Consider the following 24,098-nt stretch of genomic DNA (forward strand, 5'->3'; position numbering starts at 1 on the left):
GATGGGCCAATGACTAATAATAAACTGAACTGAACTGACTGAATGTGCCACTGGCCTGATCTAACATGGCTTCTCTTAGGTTCTTATGAGATTGCAATAACATTTCAGAGGAAGCTGCCACTAGAACGTTGGTTTGATTCTCTCATGTGCTCCTCTTTCCCAGTGTATGTTTTGAAATTATTGATGTCCCCTGCACTTGGGCCTTCTAGGTGTGTGCATTTGTGGGGGCCATGTGGTGGATGGCTGTCTCTCTCATGGTGGCCATTTTGTGGCTGTGAGCACCACCCTGCCCACAGGGTCCAAAAGATTGGGGCTGGCCTTAAGCGCTTGTCGATGTCATTCAAAGTTAGGGCCTGGGATGAGGCAGCGGAAGCTATCAGAGCACTGCCTCTTCCCTTAGCCAGAAGCAGCGACGGGAAAGAATATTCCAGAAGGAATAAAGAGAGTGCAGAACTATCGACAACTTGCAGAATAGGCCTGTTTATATTCAGGCTGCAGAAGGGAGCTGCAGTTTGGCAATCTTGACTGACAACCCTCTCTAGCCAAACTACATTTCTCAGCTGAAGCTTGCCTAAAAGAGAGAGACTTAAGTGCTGACTTAAAAACCTTCCGGGATGGAACATCTTATGACTGACTGAAACCTTTATTAGGCGTTTGTTCATAAGAATCCACATAAAAAGTAAGGGGCAATACAATTATAAAAGAAAACGCCATTTAGAACTATAAATATTTAAATTTAGTATAAACTCAAGGACAGACTAAAGAATAATACTGTCAATACTTCTTTGTTTCTTCCCTAACCCGATAAACCCAGACAACCATCCTATTCAATTTAGTTACTGCCCACCGGCAAAAATAGACAAGGAAATACTAATATTCATTGAAACATGCATGCAAGTCGAGTGAAGACGTATTTGTTTAGCGTTTAAACAGCACAGATATTGCTTTCCAACTTTGCTGAGGATTCTCAGCCTCAGTTAGTACCAATACTGGAACATCTTATGTGCTAACTTGAAGTTGCCATTCGACATAACGATTGATCTGGAAGCTTGACTCAATCATCTTTGGCTTCAGTGGCTTCCTTTGGCTCATGGAGGATTAAGCTGCCTATAACACAAATAATAAAATATATATCATTTAATATAAAACATACACATGGACGTGAAATTCATTTGAGAAGTTAAACTGAGGCGTAAATGGCCCCTACCCTAATTTATAGTTTTGCATTTTGTGGGCTTTTGGCTTCATTGAATGCAGGTGGGTTCCCTGGACCTTAAAATGTCCCCAAGACTGGATTCCCCAGGGCTTGTACAGCAGGGATTGTTTCAGGCAGTTTTGCAATGGTGCAGTCTTTATTATTGCAGTCAACAATCAGAACAGTCCAAACAATCGGGACAAGTCATATTAGGAAATCCATTAAAATGTAACATCTTAGCTTCAATATTAAAATCTAAACAAATTGTATATCGTAGTATAATAAAATATAAAATACGAAGTCCTAAGTGGTCTGCATAAAAAACAGACCTTGCTCAAAAGACAAGTATCAGGCAGTAAGATCTGTAATCCCCCCACCCCCAAAGTTCATGCTGCAATAAAGTTCCTCTTGATTCCCTCTCTCCCTTCCCAGTTGTGGCAAAGAAATGCCAGGTTGCAGGACGATGATTTACAAACCAGACGCTGACGGCAATGGGGAGATCTGCTTTTCGGGTCGCCACGTTTTCATGGGCTACTTGAACATGGACGACAAGACCAAAGAAGCCATTGATAACGACGGCTGGCTGCATTCAGGGGACCTCGGGAAACACGATCCAGACGGCTTCCTTTTTATCACGGGGAGGATCAAAGGTGAGTCTCTTCTTCCTCTCGAAGACTTGGCAAGGTGGTCTGTGCAGACAGAGACTTTGGAGGGACGGTGGATCAGTGGTAGAGCATCTGCCTAGTAAGCCGAAACTCCCAAATTCAATCCCTGGCATCTCCAACTAAAAAGGATCCAGGCAAGTAGGCATGCAAAAAACTCAGCTTGAGACCCTGGAGAGCCACTGCCAGTCTGAGGCTGATTCTGCACTCACCTTTCTCCAGGGCAGGCTTCCATTTCTGGGCGGAGCAAACTGGCGATTTCCACCAGTTGCTCCGCCTCGTCATTTTGCGTGGAGCAAACTTGTGATTTGCCCCGCCGCAGTGTAAACCTGTTTTTTCACGGGTTTGCCCTGCGCAAAATGCCGGCGCGGAGCAACTGGTGCAAAATCGCCAGTTTGTTCCGCCCAGAAATGGAAGCCTGCCCTGGAGAAAGGCGAGTGCAGAATCAGCCTCAGTAGACAATACTGACTTTGATCGACTGAGAGCAATGTTCCCTCTAAGTTGCAGAGTCTTGTGAGCAAAACTTCTACTTTGTGAGTTACTGGCATTAAAGTTGTGAGCTACTGCATAAATTATTGTTCTCTGGGGCCATTTTTCTGAGCTAAGACAAAAATGTGTGAGCTGGAGGCTAAAAATCTGTGAGCTAGCTCACACTAACTCAGCTTAGAGGGAACACTGACCGAGAGGACTCTTTAGCTTGGAGAAACGTCAACTGTGGGGTGACATGATAGAGGTTTACAAGATAATGCATGGGATGGAGAAAGTAGAGAAAGAAGTACTTTTCTCCCTTTCTCACAATACAAGAACTCGTGGGCATTCGATGAAATTGCTGAGCAGACAGGTTAAAACGGATAAAAGGAAGTACTTCTTCACCCAAAGGGTGATTAACATGTGGAATTCACTGCCACAGGAGGTGGTGGCGGCACCCAAAGGGTGATTAACATGTGGAATTCACTGCCACAGGAGGTGGTGGCGGCCACAAGCATAGCCACCTTCAAGAGGGGTTTAGATAAAAATATGGAGCAGAGGTCCATCAGTGGCTATTAGCCACAGTGTGTGTATATATAAAATTTTTGCCACTGTGTGACACAGAGTGTTGGACTCGATGGGCCATTGGCCTGATCCAACATGGCTTCTCTTATGTTCTTATGAGAGTCTGATTCAGTATAAGGCAGCTTCATATATTCGTGTTCACTTTAGAACGTTGAGTGTTTTCCCCCTGATGGTCAAAGAAACCTCCCAGCACTGCAATAAGGGAAGTTCTAGTTCAGTTGTTCCCTGCAAGCAGACAAGAAGCTCTTTTATGAGGAAAAGTTGCTTTTGAGAACATTGTTCAAGGAACTCACTGCTCCAGGGTGTGTTGACGTCTGGCTTTTGATGACCTTTTAAATTTTGTTTCATTTATGGGCCAACTCAAGAAGACGATGGGTTCGAGGATCCAGTGTTAAATGCCTGCAAAACAAAGGCCTGGTTTGGGCTAGTCTGATCTTGACCGATCTTGGAAGCTAAGCAGGGTCGGCTCTGGTTAGTACTTGAATGGGAGACCACCAAGGAAGTCCAGGGTTGCTCTGCAGAGGCAGGGAATAGCAAACCACCTCTGTTGGTCTCTTGCCCTTGAAAACTGTACAGGGTCACCATATGTCAGTTGTGGCTTGATAGCATTTCACACGCACAAGCGCAACCAAAGGGGGAAGGTGATTGTTGTCATCCCCCAGACTTCCTCCTACCCATTTATAACTCACGCTGTTTCTCCCTGGGAGAATCATTTTGGGTCTCCAATAACTGAACTTCTCGGTTCAGTAACAAGCTACCTCTGAATTACCAGATGCTAGGGGCAAATATTGTGTGTGTGGGGGGGAGCTTTTCCCATTGCACCCTCTTACGGTGGGGGGTCGGGGTCATCTGGCTGGCTGCGTTTCCAAGCAGGTTTCTGTGATACCCTTGGCCTGATCTGCCAGAGCACCTCAAACCTGCTGCCTTGAAGTAGTATGCTCCATCTGCTGCTGGGGGACCCTTCCACCTTGCTCTGTGGCCTGTGTGGACCTAGCCTGATCCAGCCTGTGAATCGGGTGTAGGTGGTGACGTTACAGGTGCTGGCCAGTCAGTGCCATCCAAGTAGGCTGTGGAATAAACACCAGCTAGTTGGCTATGCAGAATTTACTGGGCCCCAGGCATCAGCCCTGGTGCTAGAGGTTCTGCCGCCCCAGGCAGAACTCCGTGCTGCCCCCCCACCCCCCGCGGATACTAATCGCATGCACTTTGAGTGTGTGGCATAATGATATCACCCGGAAGTGACACCATCACGACGGCATGTAGCGCACCCCCTGCCCAGCCCTCTCTTGCTTCGGGGGAAGCTGAGCAGGGGCCACATCCTTTCTTTGCTTCGATTGCTCAGAGTGAAGAACGAAGGACATGGCCCTCCAAAGTGGGAGAGGACTGGGCAGAGGCCGCGTCATTCTTTCTTTGCTCCGAGCATTTGTGTGTGTGGGGGGGGGGGAGCTTTTCCCATTGCACCCTCTTACGGTGGGGGGTCGGGGTCATCTGGCTGTCTGCGTTTCCAAGCAGGTTTCTGTGATACCCTTGGCCTCCGAGTACTTGGGTGATACTCTGAGTACTTGGGTGAAGTAATTCTTCACCCAAAGGGTGATTAACATGTGGAATTCACTGCCACAGGAGGTGGTGGCAGCCACAAGCATGGCCACCTTCAAGAGGAGTTTAGATAAAAATATGGAGCAGAGGTCCATCAGTGGCTATTAGCCACAGTGTGTGTGTGTGTTTATAAAAAAATTTTGGCCACTGTGTGACACAGTGTTGGACTGGATGGGCCACTGGCCTGATCCAACATGGCTTCTCTTATGTTCTTATTTGGAGCAAAGGAAGAATGCCGCAGAGTATCAGGGTCAGCACAAGTGGGGATGGGGAGGGCGAGGTGGTTCCCTGCGGCCAGGTGGTGCCCTAGGTGGCTGCCTACCTCGCTTGGTTGCTCCCACACGCTGGCCTTGCCAGGCATATGAAAGGCTATAAGCAGAGATGGTTTTGATATTGCCTTTCTCTGCACAGCAACTACTCTTCCTTGGTGGTCTCCCATCCATGTCCTGATCGTAGTCAACCCTACTTCCAGGCTCTGTTGAGATCAGGCTGGTGTGAGCTACTATTGGGGTTGCTAGATCCCTCCCCAGTTTCAAAAGTCAAGGCTGATTTTCTAGCGTGAAGGACGCTCTGGTGTCTAAACTCAGGCGGGATTCTGTTTGAGATGTTCACAGGGGCCGCCAAATTCCATGACCATGTGTGCAGCTTTTTGGGAGAGGGACTGTGACGCTCCAATCTGTGCCTTTTCTCTTCCAGAGCTCATCATCACCGCAGGAGGCGAGAACGTTCCACCTGTCCCTATCGAGGATGCTGTCAAAGAGGCCGTGCCCATTCTGAGCAACATCATGTTGGTGGGCGACAAGGCCAAGTACCTTTCTATGCTTCTGACCCTGAAGGCAAGTGCTGGCTGTCCTTGCTGCAGATGGCATCACCCAGAAGCCTTGTGGTCAGGAGGAGTAGACTGCTCCTCCACGTGGAAGTTCCATTTTAGCGACACCCATCGAGGCTAATAGACAGGGTTGGGAAATACCTGGAAATCTGGGGAGGGGTGGGGCTTGGGGAGGGGAGGGGATCTAATGCCATCAGGTCCACCCTCCAAGGCTGCCATTTTCTCCAAGGGAACTGATCGCTGTGTTCTGCAGAGTAGCTGTAATTCAGGGAGATCTTCAGACCCCCACCTTGGCAACTAAACAAGGGAAACACAGCCAAGGTTGAGCAAAATACAAGGAGGTTGTGAAACGATAAACAATAATTTCAGCCAGTAAATCATAACTGAATATAAAAATTAAACACACTCTCCGTATCAGGGCTTAACTGCACTCTGCAGTGTATTTATGCTCTCGGCATTTAAAGGGAAAGCACCGCAATCAACTTTTTAACAACAATTACTTCTGTGTCCAGCATGCAAGGTTTGCAGTGTACTTGACCAACAAAGACAACAGTCCTTGAATTAAACATAGGCTTAGAAGAATGAATGACAGGTTGTTTTTCTGTTGATTACCTGTGTGTACTTTCAGTAACGTAGTAACATGCTTCCTAGGTTTCTGTCTTTGCGTGTTTCAAATGTCGTCGTCTTTGACCATGCGATTATCTCTGGAACCAAGGCTCATAGCATTACAAGGAAATCAATTCCAGCATTTACACAGGCAAAACAGAACCATTTTGCCCGTGCCTGTGAACCATTTTTAATATCCCTACCCCATATGTACTTATAACTTTTTTCTCCTTTTAAAGCATGATGGTGATTTGCATTTCTATGCAGTCCAGAGCCGAAGCTCTCTGGGTGGTTCACAACAATACAAAACAGTAAAATAAAAGTAATGGTTATTAACAGGGCTTTTTTTGTAGCAGGAGCTCCTTTGCATATCAGGCCACGCACCACTAATGTAGCCAACCCTCCAAAAGCTTACAGGGCTTTTCTTACAGGGCTTACTGTAAGCTCCAGGAGGATTGGCTATATGGCTTGAGGCCATATTCTTGGCAATGTTTTTTGGCAAAAAAAAATAGAACCTCCATGTTCAGAGACAGTCTACCTCTGGTTAAGGTGGACAGGATATTCTCTGCCTGGTAGGATTTTTTAGAAACATCTGATTGGCCGGAGTGGAAACTGGATAGCTGAACTAGGTGGAGGCCAGGTCTGATTTCTGTGAAGGCCACAAGCAGGCTATGAAAAAGAGCCCTCCCTTGTGTGCCGACAGCATCAAATATCCAGAGGTAGACTACCTCTGAACATGGCAGTTTAATACTTCCGCTTGGTTTGGGTCCTGTGCCAGTTGCAGAGACCACAAAAATGCATTGTTTGCAAAGTGGCCTGGCCACTGACTTAATGGCTTTTTACACATTTGGCTTGCAGTGCAACATGAACATGGAAACGGGGGACCCAGAGGACGACTTGACACCTGATGCCATCGAATTCTGTCGCAAGCTGGGCAGCAAAGCTTCTAAAGTCTCCCAGATCATCGCGACCAAAGACCCGGCTGTGTACGGTGCCATCCAGAAGGGGATCACAGCAGTCAATGAGAGAGCCGTCTCCAACGCTCAGAAGATCCAGAAGTGGGTGATCCTTGAAAAAGACTTCTCCATCAATAGCGGGGAGTTGGGTGAGTAGCTCCAGGGAGAGCTGGGTTCCTGAGGGAAGCTGCCGAATGGAGACCTAGAAGGGCTATGACAGCAGAGAACCTGGGTGTGACTGAGTCCAAGCTGCTGCCTGATGAAATCTCTTGGTTATCGGTTGGAGTAGATGGCACAGGGTTTGGTGGTCCAGCTCTGCAGAAGGCAGCTTTGTGCTATTTTATTTTCTTGTTTTGGAGTTTCCAGGGCTCTAGGGTGAATTCCCTGTTCTGCGTGCAGGAGGTCCTGGGTTCGATTTCCAGTTTTATAAAATGAAATCTCTGGTACTGGAAACTTAGAGAAGCATTACCTTTTCCTTATAGACCAATTCAAAGTGCAGGTATTAACTTTTAAAGCCCAGTGCAATGGCCTGCCCGGGATAGCTCAGGCAAACCCAATCTTGTCAGATCTCAGAAGCTAAGCGGGGTCATCTCAGGCAAGTAAGAAGATGATGATATTGAATTTATACCCCACCCTCCACTCTGAATCTCATGGTCTCAGAGTGGCTTTCAATCTCCTTGTCACCAAAGGCTCTCTCACCTTCACCTTAGATTTCTTTGTTGAACCCAAAGAACTGGATGGCTTAGATATATTTGGTAGAATGACAGAATGGTCAGTATGTGGGGGTTCCTCTGAGGTAAAAGGGGATCTTTTATTCTAACTAAAACAGCCGTTTTCTCTTCAACATAGAGTTTATTTAGAAGTATAACAGCATAACAGTTTCAGTAAAGTTCATAAGCGTAATGGTTTCAGATAGGTACAGTTCTTCTTTCTCTAAAGCTCCTTAAAAAGACCTAGCCACAAAGGCTTATTTACCTCACTTGCCACAAAGAAGACAGATTTTCTCTCAACCTCTTCATTCACTTAACTCTCTCTTCCTCTACCCACAGAAACCCTCTCTGCACAAACCCAGATAAATCCACCCTCTAGGGTACAGCTATCATCCAACCATAACACACTTCAACCATCCATTCATCCCCTCTTTCTTACTCCAGAGGCCTTCCTTTTTAAGCCATACATATTCCACAGGGCTTTTTTTGCAGCAGGAACTCCTTTGCATATTAGGCTACACACCCTTCATGTAGCCAATCCTCCAAGAGCTTACAGGGCTTTTCCTCCAGGGAGTTCCTGCTACAAAAAGGAGTTCCTGCTACAAAAAAGGCCCTGGAGTTCTACATTAAAACACGCACATTTTTAAATAGCAAAGTTTGGTGTAGTGGTTAAGTGCATGGACTCTTATCTGGGAGAACCGGGTTTGATTCCCCACTCCTCCACTTGCAGCTGCTGGAATGGCCTTGGGTCAGCCATAGCTTTTGTAGAAGTTGTCCTTGAAAAGGCAGCTGCTGTGAGAGCCCTCTCAGCCCCACCCACCTCATAGGGTGCTTGTTGTTGGGGGAGAAGATATAGGAGATTGTAAGCCGCTCTGAGTCCCTGATTCAGAGAGAAGGGCCGGGGTATAAACCTGCAGTTCTTCTTCTTCTTCAAAGCAATCACACTCAGCGTTCCAAGATCTCATTTCTTTTTCCCTCTGTTTCTTTCAACAGGTCCCACAATGAAACTGAAGAGACCAGTGGTAGCCAAAATGTACAAAAAGCAAATAGACCAGTTATACTCTGCGGAAACACCAGATGCTAAATAATCATCAAACAAGCACATACCTTCGGCCTGCCTCTATTAGAAGTCTAGTCCTTCTCTCCCCTCCCTTGCTGCTGTCCGTTGGTGAACGTGACCCTGTATTTTGGCATGGACTCGTCTCCTGTTTTTTGGCACGGAAAGAGAAACTGACTCTTTCTGCGGTGTGTTACGAAGAACGGTGTTTCAATAAAGGCATCTCTCTGACCCAAGGCCGCTTCGGAAGTCTCTGGTTGCAAAATATATTAGAGCTGTCTGTAGCCATTCCATTTTCATCCCTGAACTTGTTTGGATGATCCATTGGGACGGCTCTGAGGCTATCTGTTTTGGCCCCAGCTTTATTCCAGCTGTGTGTCTTACCTGGGTACCCACAAGAATCCCTTCCTCCAAAGCTCATGTTCCCCCACTCTCTAAACTGAATGTACAGAGAACTCCGTTCTCTGCTTACGATTACTTGAGCATCTCCTCACTATTCCTTTGTGTGCGCGCTTGAAAAAAATTGTGGAGCTTCTTGGAAAAAGGGGATGTGGCTATTGAGTATGTTCATAGGATTCTGGGTGATGTGCCAGGACGAGGAATTGACTAGCTTTATATTGTGTGCAATACTGTATTCTCGTCTTTGCTTGGTTCAGATGCTTAAAAGCCATAAAACGATGGTGGTGAGACTGTGTGTCCAAGGACATTTTGGATGAAAGGAAATTGGTTACATGAGCCCCCGAAAGGGTGTTGCAGCTTGTGGTTGGGATCTCTGGCTTTAAAAAAATAATCTTTGTGCCCCTTACATGCACCTCCAAGAGAGGGGTATCATCATATGTTTGCAGGAAATTAATTCCTCTTTAGACTCAGTCTTTACGTTGGCTGTCTCTCTGGAGATACCGAGCACAGGGGACCAGGGTTGGACACAGCTAGGCTAGCACTTCCTGCTACTTAAGCACCAGACTGTTCTAAACCAGGCACTGATGGAAGCAAAAACTCACTGTCCATTGAAAGTTTGCACAGGCCTGGTGTGTTACTGAAGCAGGTTTGGGGAGTCACCAAGTGCATGCAAGGCCCCAAAGGAATCTAATCTCAGGTTTGGGTACTTTAAAAACTGGCTGAAAGCCAGGCATCCTCCTCAGGGACCCCCCCCACCACCACCACCACTAGACACGCTCACTGCAAGGGAAGGCTCGGTTTGGCCTGTGTCCTTAACAGAAAAGAACGGCACTGAATCATGCACATTTTTTTTATGCTGTGAATGGCCCGGCAGCTTCAGAGGCTTGGTTGGGTTTTGTGTAGAATTGTCCCACCCCCAGCCTCTTCCTTCCCGGAAGCTAGCCCCTCCTGCTTGTGCTTTGGTCATAGCCAACAAATATGGGCTCAGGAATTGCAGCGGCAAGACCTCCCTCCCACTGGCTCTTTGGAGAGCTCTTAGGTGCATTTCTCCCTCCGCTGCCCATCGTTGTACAAATCCAAAATAACTTTGGTTTGCTGCTGTGGGTGGATGATGGAACCCACTTGCATTCTTGATGTGAGTTGGGTGGCGCAGCAGGAATAGTAGAGCTGGGGAAGTGGGGAACTGCAATGTGTAGAGAGATGGGTAGGGTGTGGGGTTTTTTTTTAAAGTAATTGAGAACTAGGAACTTGATGTATCTGGATGTACTATGGTTGTAGAAGTGTGACTGAAGTATATGTAATAGGAGACCGATCTGGGCTGCAGAAGGGCCCCAAATTGTCAGGAAAAGGAGGTGTTATGGTGGCCCAAGCTGTACAAAAAGTGTGTGTAAAAAAGTTAACTCTGGAAATAATGTTGCAAATTGAATGTGTGTGTGTCTACCCTCCTGTGCTGCAAAAAGAATTGTTAATAAATGTCTAAAAAGCTTATTCGGTTTATGTTTCCTCCTTCCCCTCTCCTCCCAAACACCCTCAAAGATCAGTGAAAAGTGCTGGGACTCAGTTGTGTTAAGAAAAAAGGCTTATAATAATAAAAGGGAGTGGAATGGTACAGTCTTTTCTTGTCAAATCTCAGAAGCTAAGCAGGGTTGGTACTTGGAAGAGAAACCACTAAGGCAGAGCAGGGCTTTTTTGTAGCAGGAACTCCTTTGCATGTTAGGCCACACACCCCTGATGTAGCCAGTCCTCCAAGAACATAACAGTAGGCCAGCGGTGTCAAACTCATTTGTTAAGAGGGCTGGATCTGACATAAATGAGACCTCATCAGGCCATGTATGTCATACAGGGCTTTTTTTGTAGAAAGCCTAGCAGGAACTTATTTGCACATTGGGGCACATCCCTTGACATCGCCATTGTTCCACATGGCTTTTGTAGAAAAAGCCCAGCAAGGATTCATTTGCACAATAGGCCACACCCCCTGATATCACCATTGTTCCACATGGCTTTTTTTGTAGAAAAAGCCCAGCAGAGATTCATTAGCATATTAGGCCACACACTCTGACACCAAGCCAGCCAGAACTGCCTTCCTTTGCATTCCTGCTCAAAAAAAAGCCCTGGTGACATAAAATGTAATAGCGGGTAGCAGAGACAGAAACTTTATAAAAGACACAATTTTTTGTTTGTTTTTTAAAAAGACTTTAAATAAAACATGCTTAAAAGATTAGCACTGTTGCAGTATGTTATTTAACAGTCTCTGAAAACTGAAGAAACGAGAGAGAGGGAGAAGGAAGCAGACTTGCTTGCGGGCCTGATAGGAGCCCTCGGGCCTGATTCGGCCCCTGGCCGCTTGTTTGACACCCCTGCAGTAGGCCCTGTACTCAGAGCCCTGTAAGCTCTGGGAGGACTGACTACATAAGGCGTGTGTGGCCTAATATGCAAAGGAGTTCCTGCTACAAAAAGAGTCTACAGAGGAAGGCAATGGCCAGCCACCTTTGCTTCTCATTTGCTGGGGTTGCTGTAATTTGGTTGCAACTTTATGGCATTCATGTACATAATAAACATGCAATCAGAAGACAGTGCCACTAACTTGGTTTTTTAATGCCTTGTCAGTCTGCTTAATAGCAAGAGAATAAGATTGCTGTTGTGAAATAAAAAAAAAGCCAAACATCCTCAAGAACAAAACCGTTTCTGAACTTTTCTAGAAGCCCAAAGGGGAACGAGCCTGATGATCATGAGTTAGGGAGTCCCACAGGCTCTGGGCCAACACCGTAGACAACCTCTCAAGATGAGCTCTCAGACTAGGGCGCCAGTAACCGATCACAGCTTCCTAAGGGGGGGGAGGTGTTATTTGGTTATGTTGTGGGTTATACATATGGTTCGTAGAAGACTTTGGCTTACCCCCCAAATAAGCCTTGCTGGCATCTTATGCATTTAATTTGCACATATCCTAGGACATGTGAAGCTTGTTCTCCATTATTGATCATCTTCTCCAAGAAAACTGGTCTCAGAAAACTTCCCCTTCCCTGGTTTCGCCAAAACACATTTGGTATCGGAACAGAAGGCAGAAGGGGGGAGGGGGAGGCAGAAATGCAAATTGCTCTTCTGAAGAGCTCCTTTCCATGCAAATTGCTCCTAGTGGTAGCATAAAATGAAGATCAGATCCACAGCTGCTGCAATTTCCAACACAAAACAGCAGTCGTCTGTCTGCAAACAGGTGTAACAAAGCTTTGAGCCCGGTGGCACCTTTAAGACCAACACAGTTTTATTCAAGGTATAAGCCAGGGTTGGCCAAACTGAGGTTCAGGAGCCACGTGTGGCTCTTTCACATGTATTTGTGTGGCTCTTGAAGCCCCCACTTCCACCCTGCTGACCAAATTGGAGAAGGCATTTCTCTCTTTAAATTCCTTCTCCAAGCCAGCCAGCAGCTTGGAGAATGCATTTAAAGTTAAAATTGCTTTCTTTCCACCTCTCCTTCCCTCCCCCATCTATTTTCCTTCCTTCCTTGTGGTTCTCAAACATCTGACGTTCATCTCTTGTGGCTCTCAAACATATGACATTTATTCTATGCGGCTCCTACGTTAAGCAAGTTTGGCCACCCTTGGTATAAGCTTTTGTGAGCATGCACACTTCTTCAGACACAATAAAATGTAAATCACAAGTCCATACATATAGGTAGAGGATGAGCAGTAAATCAGCATACAGCATAATGAATGGTTGCCATTCGTTTGGGTTTAATTCTGGTGGGGGGGGGACAAAGTGAAGGCACTGGAGATTGATGGAGAGACATATCCAGGCAGGGCCAGTCCTAGACTGTCTAGCACCCTAGGCAAGGCTAACTTTTGGTGCCCCCCTACCCTGATAACATCACTGAGTCACATGGCGGTGCCCAATTTGGTGCCCCCAGAAGGCCGGCATCCTAGGCAATCACCTAGTTTGCCTAATAGCAGGGCCAGGGCCTTCTTTGTGGAAAAAGTCCAGCAGGAACTCATTTGCCTATTAGGCCACACCCCTGATGCCAAGCCAACTGTGCATTCCTGCTTTTAAAAAAGCCCTGGATGTATCCTTAATCGTGGCATACTGAGAGTAATTAAGACCCTGTTGTTACGCTCCATCCATCTCCTCTCAAGCAGGGAGGTGAGCTTATAGCATCTTTTTCTTTGAAGTATGTTTAGCTTAATACATGGGAAACCAGGTGTCTGAAACAGAGATCCAGGATACATAGATGCCAAAACAATAAATTATTTGTACCTGATGAAGTGAGCTTTGACTCATGGAAGTTTATACTCTGGAAAATTTTGTTGGGCTTTAATGTACCATTGGGCTCAAATTGTCACAAGCGCCAAAATTCAGGCGCCAGCCCCAAGAAGGTCGCAGTTCAAATAATGCTGCTACTTTATATAATGGATCCCTTTGCAGTGAGCAGAACATCTGTAATTGGAACTCCTTCACGATAGAAGATGATATTGGATTTATATTCCACCCTTCACTCTGAATCTCAGACTGGCTCACAATCTCCTTTACCTTCCCCCCCCCACCCCCCCCCCACAACAGACATTCGGTGAGGTAAGTGGGGCTAAGAGAGCTCTCCCAGAAGCTGCCCTTTCAAGGACAACTCTGTGAGAGCTATGGCTGACCCAAGGCCATTCCAGCAGCTGCAAGTGGAGGTTCTTCCAGATAAGAGTCCACGCACTTAACTGCTACACCAAACTGGCTCTCACTCAAGCAGAGACCTCCCTGCCAATGCTTCGAGAAATAAAAGTCAGAAGAGATTTAAGAGCCTGGCAGGTTGAGACCCTCTTTTCTCAAGGGCCCAGCAGGTAACTGTACAAGTAAGGAATGCAGGCCACAGCCTCTCCCCAGTGGATCTTCAGATACGCTGCCTCTGATAAGATAGGCTCCATTTAGCTCTTTGGGCTGGGGGATATTCAGAAATATTTCTCCTAGAATGCTACCTTGTTAATCCACCAAAATACTATGGAACTACAGATGAGAAACGCCTGTGTCTCAGTTCAATACGCCCACTTCTGTTGCCTGCTTTTCCCTTTTCTTGACAGTAGAGGGTAGAATGTAGTTGCTTTTCCATTTTCTTGACAGTAGAGAGTAGAATTTATTTGCAATCCAGCTTCTTGGCAAAGGGCTAGATCATGTCAGAGCTCTGTTCTCCATGCTTGTTAGCTAATCTGGCGGGGCAGGAAATACTGCCAACTTCTGCTCTGCAGTCGAAGTGTTTGTCTCCTGTAGTCTGTAGGGCCTATTGGGTATGCATGCAGGGGTGCAACGTGGGCACTTGAGCAGTATTTGCCCACATTTCTTATATAGACTTCCTGTTTCCTGATTTAAAATTGGAGGTCATGCCACCCTTGAAACCCCACAAAGATAACTTTTCAAATACGTGAAGGATCCCCTTTTTTGTATGAGTTTGGTATGTGCTTTCTGAATGATATTGGATTTACATCCTGCCCTATACTCTGAATCTCAACGTCTCAAAGCAGTCACAATCTTCTTTACCTTCCCCCCCCCCTCTCCACAACAGACACCCCATGAGATAGGTGGGGCTGAGAGAGCTCTTATAGCAGCTGCCCTTTCAAGGACTACAAGAGCTATGGCTGACCCAAGGCCATTCCAACAGGTGCAAGTGGAGGAGTGGGGAATCAAACCCAGTTCTCTTAGATAAGAGTCTGCGCACTTATCCACTACACCAAACTGGTTCTGAAGATTTGAGCAGTGAATGATGCAGACAGGGAACACGCAATCTCTTCAGAAGGCAGGTATTTTACTGGTGATGTTTCAGGAGGGCTGACTGAAAGTTCCAACCAGTTTTCTGTGGGGGATACCCCAAGCAGAAGCTAACTAGAAAGAAAGCCAGCAGTCTTCTTGGACAGCAGGTAGATCCTGCACTCAAAGTAAATTAAACCAACCGGCAAATAATCACTTTCTCCTGGAAGATGTAAATACAAGAGCAGAGCAGAAACTCATGCAGATACACAGCAAGAACCCTCAACAGTGAGTTTTTTGGCAGCTTTGAGCTACTTTACCATGTTAGCAAGAATCAAATATGCACAAAATGTAGGGAAAAATTGGATACCGAAGTGTAAATCTCCTTTCTCTCTTCTTTTCTCACCTTGTACTGACTAACTTCCTTTCACAACATCCTCTAAATCAGGGGTGGCCAACGGTAGCTCTCCAGGTGTTTTTTTACCTACAACTCCCATGCCATGCTGGCTGGGGCTGATGGGAGTTGTAGGCAAAAAACATCTGGAGAGCTACCGTTGGCCACCCCTGCTCTAAATGCAACCGCTTCCAGTTAACTTCCCATCATCTTCCTTTCCTATTAAAACACCAGACACCCCTGCTGCCTTTTAAATTTAGAGTGCTCTGGACCATGGAGGTTCCATGAGATTACCTTAACTAACACCAGTGGGGTGTTCTCCTTCAGCTTAACCACCCAATCTTCCTTTGGTAGACCTTCTACCCCAAATACAGTTTCACCTAACCAGGTTCCAGATGTCTTCCTCTCTCCCCACCTACCCAGGCCCATCCGTAGCCAGGATTTTAAAAGTTGGGGAGGGGCATGTAAAAAAGTCAGGGGGCATTTGGCAGTCCCCTCCCCTGGCCACCACCACGACTCAGGGTGCCTGACCTCCCCCCTCCCCGGCTGTCACCACTTGAGGAGGCACAGGGGTGAAAACTGAGAGGTTGGGGGGCCACCCCCTTCCTCTCCCATGATTTAAATTACACTGGAGGGGTCCCCAGAAGCAGCCGCTGCTCCTCCCATGTGGGCCCTTTAAATGGTGTGGGAAGGGCAGAGGCTGCTCCTGGGGACCCCTCCCCTGCAGTTTAAATCATGGGGGAGGGAGGGGGCAGCCCCCAACCTCTCAGCTTTGGCCCCCGTTGTGGCAGCAGGGGAGAGGGAAGGAAGGTTGAGGGCTCCTGAATTGGAGCACCCAACAAGAGGTCAAGGTGCAGCCCCCCCTAAAGCTACAGGCCCGACCCAGTCTTTTACACAAAACAAGTTCCCTACTTCTCATTGTCAGTACATCCCCCAATTTTCTTTTATTAGAAATTGTATCTTCAGCACTCGGGTTTTAATGAATTATTTTTAACGAATTCATCCTACGCCAGACTTCTCTCCCCTTCCACCGGTTGCATGATCCGGCCAGGAGTGGCAGTTTAGGCATAGGCTACGATCACACAAACCAAATTATGAGCCTTCAGTGCACTACTTCGTGTGTGTGTGATCACAACCCTACTCAGGACCACTCGACGGTGGAAGCCGTCTGTACATGCTCAGAGGAAGTGGAGGGGGAAAGCCGCCTGGACAAGGGCGAGAAGAGAGGCGTTCCCTTCGCTTTAAGGCTCGTTCAGCCGTTCGTTCTGTGCAGAAAAGGCGCTCTCTGTGCATGCTCCGAAGCTACCAGGCGTCTCCCACTCCCTCCCTCCCTCACCCTTCTGTCGCGCCAAAACGCCCGCCAACTCCCGGCCCCGCCCAGTCTGACGTAGCTCGCTCGTCATTGGTTCTTTGCTGCCGCCCAATTAAGTGCGACGCAAATACTCTTTTCTCCCCCCTTCTCCGAGGAGGCGTGGCAGGCGGGGCTGAGGGAGGGGTCCCAGCGGTGACGTCAGTGGCGAGGCTAGCAACAGTTGCCTCGAAACCCCGCGCGAGGAGGCGCCATAGTGACCGTAGCCCTGGAGACTGTTACTTGCCAACGGGAGCCGCACGCAGCCCCGGCCGATCGAGCCCAGCGTAGCCCGGCCAGCCCGGCGGGGAGGAGGGCAGGTGAGCCCGGCCGGTGAAGGGGTTGACTGACGGGCGGATAGCGGACGGGGGGGGGGGAAGAGGAGTGAATCCGGGGTAGGCGATGCTGGTGAATCCGGAGTCACTCCGGATTGGGGTTGAGCAGAGAATGAAGTCACTCCGGAGAAAGAGAGAAGTGGGAGGGGAAGAGTTTGAACTGGTGGCGGGGGTGGGGGGAGAGGAGGAGGAGCGAAGAACAACTTCGGAAGCAGACAATCCGAAGTCGCTCCGGATTTTATATCGGAGGAAGTGCATCGACTCTGGATCGGAGGGAGGGGACCGCCAGGACACCTTGGAGTGGGAGCGAAGGGTTTGGAAGTGGGAGCAGAGTGGGTTTGGGACAGCGAGAAACAACTTCGGGAGTAGACCACCGCAGTCGCTCGGGATCGCTGATGGAAGGGAACTGGAGTGACTCCGGTTCGGAGGAGTAGATGATGGGGAGGCGGGGCTTTGGAAGGAGTGGATGGCGAAAGAGGCGAAGAGTTCGGATTAAGTGTGTAGTCGGGAGGGAAGCGTTGTTGTGGAGTGGGTAATCTAGTGTGGCTCTGAATATCGGGGGGGGGGGGGAGATGGGGGCTCTTTTCATAGAGAGTGAGAGAAAGAGTTTGCCATGCAATGAAACGTGCGGGAGGGTTATCCGAAGCGACTCTGGATCTCGAAAAAAAGTTTCCTTAAAGAACAGGCAAGAGCCAGGGCACCAAAAGTGACTCAGGTTTTAGGCTGGAGAGAATGCCAGATTTGCTGTGGAAGGGAAAAGGCAAACCTGGGGCAAGGGGAAGGAGAAGAAAGTATGTAATTTGTGGAGCCATAGTGAACTGAAGGAGTGCAGGCGTAATTTGGAAAGTAGGAGTGTGAGAACTGGAGTGAATCTGGATTGGCTGAAGAAAGGAAAGAGTTTGGCATGATTAGCTGGAACGAGGAGCCAGAGTTGGTAAGGGCAGAGCCAGATTAGGGCAAAGGGAATGGGTGTGCAGCAGACAGATCCCCTAAATTCAGAGCAAGCAGGGCACTGTCTTAAACCCACCTCTTCCCAGCATGAGGGCAAAGCATGGGGAGATGCAGAAATCCTCCTGGTGGCAGGTTATGAACTGCCAAAAGCACAGCTGGGAGCAGCAGGATTTGACATGTGAACACAAAACTCCCCCTCTGCCTTCATTCAGGGTGCTAAGCAACCAGCTGTACAAATCATTTCCCCTTTTCGTTGCTATGGCCTTGCCTGCATTTTTTGGCCCCTGGGGTGACTTGTACAGCACCTGGCACCTTAAATGAACAGTAGTAGCTCCTCTCCCCACCCCCCTCCAGAGTTTAGCTCATCAGACTTTTCCCCCAGGCACTGTCTCTTTTCAATATCTCCCCCTTCCTTTGCTCTATTTGTTTTTGCAGGGTGGGATCTGTTAAACTCACCTGCAATCTTTCCCATGTTCCGTAGCTCCTGAACAGCAATAATCGGTTTGTTTTTGTATGAATCCTTCGTGTGGTTTGGCTTGCTTGCGCTGAGCTCTCTGGCAAGATGCTACAGAACGAGTTGTAAATGGGAATGTGTTGGGGCTGGTTTGGGAGAGGAGCTGTGGCTAAGTGGTAGAGCATTTGCCTGGCACTCAGAAAGTCTCAGGTTGAATCCTTCGTATCTCCAGGTCAAAGGCCAGGTAGCAGGTGATGTGAAAGACCTCTGCCTGTTCCCAGTCTAAGTGGGCAATGCTTACCTTGATGGATCCAATGGTCTAATTCAGTATGAGGCAGCTTCACGTGTATTGTGGGTGGGGGCTGAATTTGTGTTTCCTATAAATTCTGTTAAATGCCATGCAATGTTTTATAAATGCATATTATATTTAAAAAGGCTGCTTGATAAAAGTAACATTTCCCTCCCTTTTTATTTAATTTCTTGTTTATTTCATTTCTTTTCTCTCTCTCTCTTGCAAATCAGGTTCCTGAATTTGAATTATCATTTGAATTCAAAGAGGTAAAGCTGGGTAGAATCAATAAGAAATTCTGGTTTTCGTCATTTTTTATCTTTGGACCAATAGCACCGAGGTGGGGTCATTTCTGTGGTGATTGATTTCTGTAAACCCAAGAATTTTATGGAGAAATTAATGATTGCTCTGTTCAGTCTGGGATGTGTGTGCGGGTGGGGGGGAATGGGAATCCTTGATACCAGGGGCACGTTTTAGGATCGCAAGCCGGAGCAGATGTTTCAGATTCCTAGACGAGAAGTTCAAGCAATTAGGATTTCTTTTTCTCCCAAAACTCTCATTATAAATATGAAATGATTTGGGGGATCCAGTTGCTGTTCCTTGGACACAGGGGACTTGAAGTTCTCATTACTTTTCATATGCTTAAGATTTCAGTGGTAAATTAAAAAGTGCCAAGTTCTTTAAAAAAAAAAAACTTAGACCGTAGCAGCAAACTGAATAATAATAATAAAATAAACCTAAGGTGAGTTTCTTTGCACAAATCAGTTTCTGAGCATCTAAACTTTGCCCTTTGCATTGGAGCATTGGACCTACATACTTTTTTGGGGGGAGGAGGGAGAACTATCTCTCTTCATTGAACTTTGCAATTCACAATTTGCAGGAGCGGAGGAAAGAAAGAGGTGCTAGAATCGGACTTCCTCCCCTCCCGAACTGGGGAGGGGGGCATTTAAACCTCTTCTCTGTGCCATTGGTTGACATTCTATAAACCCCACGGGCCTTTTTACAAGCGGCGGAATAATGTAATGGGTGGGCGGGGTGCAGATCCGGGAGGTTTCTTGTCCCTCGTAAACTCTCCACTGTTTCTTGCTGAGGGTTGCGGAGATCTATTTAAAACCGTCCAACCCCCCCCCCCCCCCCCTGTCGAGAACTGCATGCCAATGCCGTTGAAGTCTGGCAAGCATTCCTAGAACAGGATTCCGTCTGGCCGGCGTGCCAAGGCTTGAAGTTAGCTGCTGGGGGAGCAGAACTTGGTTTTCTCGGGCCTGATGCAGGATTAAGTTTCAGATATGTGAAACCGTGGCTTCCTTCACTTAGGTCCTGGGTGTCTCATGCGTCTGCCCTCCCTCTTCATTCCTCAACTTTGGGCTGTCTGTCCATCCCAAATTGCCTTTTTTTGGCCCCTGAATTCTCCCTGTGAGCTTTTAAGTGGGACACCTGGACTATGATAAGCCTTAAAGAACCTGAGTTCGAAGTGGAGGGAAGAGCAAATCTTTGCTCCTTTTCCCAAAGTGGCAAGGTGACCCTTGCGAAATGGTTGAGCTGCTGCATAACTTGGATCTAAGGTCTTGTAGAACAAAGTTTGAGTCCAGTGGCAACCTTAAGGCCAAGGAAGTTTTATTCAAGGTATGAGCTTTCGTGTGTATGCATGCTTCCTTGGATACATTGAAATGGAAGTTACCAGTCCATACGTATAGGTAGAGGCTGAGCAGAAAATTAGCAGACAACATAATGAAGATTCTTTAACAGATGCAAAACAGAAATAATAAGCTAAGTTTATGTGTTCACCGTTTGTTTAGATTTAATTCTGGGGGAGGAAGAGTGATGCAAATAAAGTTATCATCTATCTCCAAGTTTGGCATATGTATTTGCTTCACTGTCCTCCCCCCCCAAAAAAAAAATTAAATCCAAACAAATGGTGACTATATAAACTTAGCTTGTTACTCCTGAATGCATATGTTAAAACAGGAGCGGCCAAACTTACTTAATGTAAGAGCCACATGGAATAAACATCAGATGTTGGAGAGCCGCAAAACACAAACATCAGATGTTTGAAAGCCGCAAGACAGGGAAGGCAGGTGGGCAAATAAATTGGGGGGGGGGGGAGAGAAGTTAAAAGAAAACAACTTTAAATGCGTTCTCCAAGCCCTTGGCTGGCTTGGCTTGGAGAAGTGATTTAGAGACAAATGCCTTCTCCAGTCTGGCCAACAGGGTGGTCAGGGCTTCGAGAGCCACACAATATGTGTGAAAGCCATATGTGGCTCCTGAGCCACAGTTTGGCCACCCCTGGGTTCAACCATCTTCATTGCGTTGTATGATAATTTGCTGTTCAAGCTCTGTCTATATGTATAGACTGATAACTTCCATTTCAAAGTATCTGAGGAAGTGTGTGCGCACATGAAAGCTCATATCTTGCACAAAACTTTGTTGGTCTTAAAGGTGCCACTGCTCAGACTTTGTTCTATTGCTTCAGACCAACGCAGCTGCCCACCTGAATCTGAGGTCTTGTACTTAGGGACTGCTAGAGTGGGAACCGTGGAACGGTGACTGTTAACGGGATATTGGGAGTAGAAAGTGCCATCGTGTTGCAGCTGATTTATGGTACCCCCGTAGGGTTTTCAAGGCAAAGGACCTTCCTGTTTGCCATTGCCTGCCTCTGTATAGCAATGCTAGACTTCCTTAATGGTTTCCCATCCCAGTACTAACCAGGGCTGACCCTGCTTAGCTTCTGAGATATGATGAGATTGGGTTAGCCTGGGCCATCCAGGTAGGGAAACATCATATTACTCTTTCCATATTATAGATAGGGGAGACCAGTGGCTTATCTAAGACTGCAGAGTATCAGCTTGCAGCAAGTTCAAGATGCAAACTTGGGGTGGGGCGGGGGGGGGGGGGGACTTCCACTGCCCAGCACCGTCTCTCTTCTCCTACTGTGCACCATCTCCCAAAGAAAGGAGGATGGGTCTCCTTTAATGTAAGCTCCATTGAAACAAATGAAACCTGCCCAAGGAGGGCTCTTGGTTGATTGGATCCTGGAGTTCAGTTCTGCCAGAAGCAGCGGTTTCTCTTCTGCATAAGGAACCCGCTCCCATTGCGAGAGGCTCTTACATTAGAGCAGGGGTGTCAAACACGTAGCCCAAGGGCCAAATCAGACCCCCCCCCCCCCCGAGGGCTCCTATCAGGCCTCTGAGCAACTGGCTGTCATCTGCTTCCTTCTCTCACTGTCTTGCTTCCTTCTGCATCACAGCTTGCTTTGTCAGGCTTGCTCAATAGCACAGGAGCTACAGAGCAAAGCCTCTATTTTCTCCATTGGCTGAGGCTCCCCCTTGGGGAGGAAGTGGGAAAGAGAGCGCTTGCTTTGCCAGGCTCTTTCAATAGCACAGCAGAGCTACTGAGCAAAGCCTCTCTTCCTTCTGTTGACTGCGGCTCCTCCCCCTCCTGGTCCCCTGGGGAAGGAAGGAAAGAACCAAAGCTTCTTTTGCCCAGTTCCCTGGATCACACGGGAGAGATACAAACAAAGCACCTTTAAGACCAAGGAGTGCTAATGTTTTAAGCATGTTTTATTTCAAGTCTTTAAATCTGTAATTGTTTTTGTCTGTGTCCTTTATATAAGTTTATACCTCTGCTACCTGGCATTACATTTTATGTCATACATGGCTTGGCCTGGTCTCATTCATGTCAGATGTGGCCCTCATAACAAATGGGTTTGACACCCCTGCATCAGAGGAAGGCTCCTTGAATTGGAGCATGGACCTCCACTCATGAAACAGATATTATTGTATCATAGTACATTAATAGGCTCAAAAATATGCCTTAGAGAAGCCTGATCCCCACTGGCAGAGACCAGCATGTGTGTTGCCTTCCTCTGGAGTTCAGAGTAGTTGACTTAGGCCCGGTTGTCGCTTTGGCGATTGCCCTCTGCCTCAGCTGAACCACGAGTAAGCCTCTCACAGTTGGATGCTTTGTGGTAAAAAAAATCCCCACACGTAGTTCTTGGTTCTTGTCTTTTCCTTGACAACATTTCCTCTGTTTTTTTTGGGGGGGGGTAAAAAAAGCCTGTGTGTAGTGTAGTCCCTTGGACTGCAAGAAGATCAAATCAGTCAGTCCTAAGGGAAATCAACCCAGACTGGTCACTGGAAGGTCAGATGCTGAAGCTGAAGCTCAAATACTTTGGCCACCAAATGAGAAGGGAGCACTCCCTGGAGAAGATCCTGATGCTAGGAAAGACAGAAGGCAAAAGAAGAAGGGGACGGCAAAAGATGAGATGGTTGGACAGCGTTACTGATGTAACAAACACGAATTTGAGCAGACTTGAGAGGATGGTGGAAGACAGGAGGGCCTGTCGTGACTTTGTCCATGGGGTCGCAAAGAGTCGGACTCGTTGTCCATGGGGTCGCAAAGAGTTGAACAACAACAAAGTAGAGAACAAATGTGTTAGGGAGAAAGTGAGGCTTGAACCCCTCTCTTTGGTCTGGTATTATTCCGTATGTGAAGAACTCTTTGTGTGGAACAGCATTCTGTCATTCAATGGTGAAGAGAGGGGTACAGCTCAGGTCTGGGTTGACGACATCCCTAAAAATTAGACCTAATTTAAATAAGGCAAAGTAGACTGCCAAGGAGCCCCGTGGCGCAGTGATAAGCTGCAGTACTCCAGTCCAAGTTCTGCTCATGACCTGAGTTCGATCCCAGCGGAAGCTGGGTTTCAGTAGCCGGCTCAAGGCTGACTCAGCCTTCAATTCTTCCGAGATTGGTAAAATGAGTACCCGCTGAATAAAATGAATACCCAGTGTATGCTGGGGGTGAAGGGTAGATGACAGGGGAAGGCAATGGCAAACCACTCCGTAACAAAAAGTCTGCCAAGAAAACATTCTGACGTGACGTCACCCCTTGAGTCAGTAACAACTGGATGCTTGCACATGTTTCAAGGCACACTGCTGCTTTTACAGCATTCTCGTTGAGCCCAGCACGGACCAAACGCTCGGACAGATTGTGATAAGGTTGTTCGTGTCACAAGTGCTCTGTCTGAGCGTTTGGAGATGCCAGTGGTCTGTGCTGGGCTCAACGAGAATGTTGTAGAAGCAGCAGTGTGCCTCGAAACATGTAGCTTGGAGCATGCATGCGCCTGAGGAAGCGATTCCGGGAAACGGGGTCTTACCGGTGTCCTGTTGCGCGAGACCTCCACATAAGGGACTTTGGACTCTTCTGAACTGCGGATCAATACCGGGAGCTCTACGAAGTCATTAGAAATTGTTCTTTATTTCGTGTGTGTCCTCAAGGGTCTTTGTGAAATGGAGGGACTGCTCTTTATGAACTGTTTCAAGTATTTTTATTGAGTCAGCACACAGGATTAAATGCATTCATGAATTCATGTAAGTTTTTTTGTATAAGTCTCGTTTACAAGTGTTTGCAGCAATACAGGTTGTGGGGAGGGACAGTGGCTGGGGAGGGACGGTGGCTGAGTGGTAGAGCATCTGCTTGGGAAGCAGAAGGTCCCAGGTTCAATCCCCGGCATCTCCAAAAAAGGGTCCAGGCAAATAGATGTGAAAAACCTCAGC

General features: G+C 47.4%; 2 protein-coding genes across 2 annotated transcripts in view; both read left to right on the forward strand.

Moving 5' to 3' along the window:
* ACSBG2 (acyl-CoA synthetase bubblegum family member 2) overlaps positions 1-10,551 on the forward strand; it is a 71,041-nt gene extending 60,490 nt beyond the window's left edge. The window contains exons 12-15 of the mRNA XM_060232626.1: positions 1,628-1,845; positions 5,203-5,342; positions 6,800-7,046; positions 8,601-10,551. Coding sequence (XP_060088609.1) covers positions 1,628-1,845; positions 5,203-5,342; positions 6,800-7,046; positions 8,601-8,695 — 700 coding nt within the window. The 3' untranslated portion in view covers positions 8,696-10,551. The remainder of the gene's footprint in view (positions 1-1,627; positions 1,846-5,202; positions 5,343-6,799; positions 7,047-8,600) is intronic.
* Positions 10,552-16,667: 6,116 nt separating this feature from the next.
* The window catches only part of RFX2 (regulatory factor X2), a 59,480-nt gene continuing 52,049 nt past the window's right edge, over positions 16,668-24,098 (forward strand). Inside the window, exon 1 of the mRNA XM_060232627.1 lies at positions 16,668-16,837. The gene's annotated coding sequence lies outside the window, so the exon portion shown is untranslated. The remainder of the gene's footprint in view (positions 16,838-24,098) is intronic.

This window comes from Heteronotia binoei, chromosome 2, assembly GCF_032191835.1.
Source record: "Heteronotia binoei isolate CCM8104 ecotype False Entrance Well chromosome 2, APGP_CSIRO_Hbin_v1, whole genome shotgun sequence".
NCBI classification, from domain to species: Eukaryota; Metazoa; Chordata; class Lepidosauria; order Squamata; family Gekkonidae; genus Heteronotia; species Heteronotia binoei.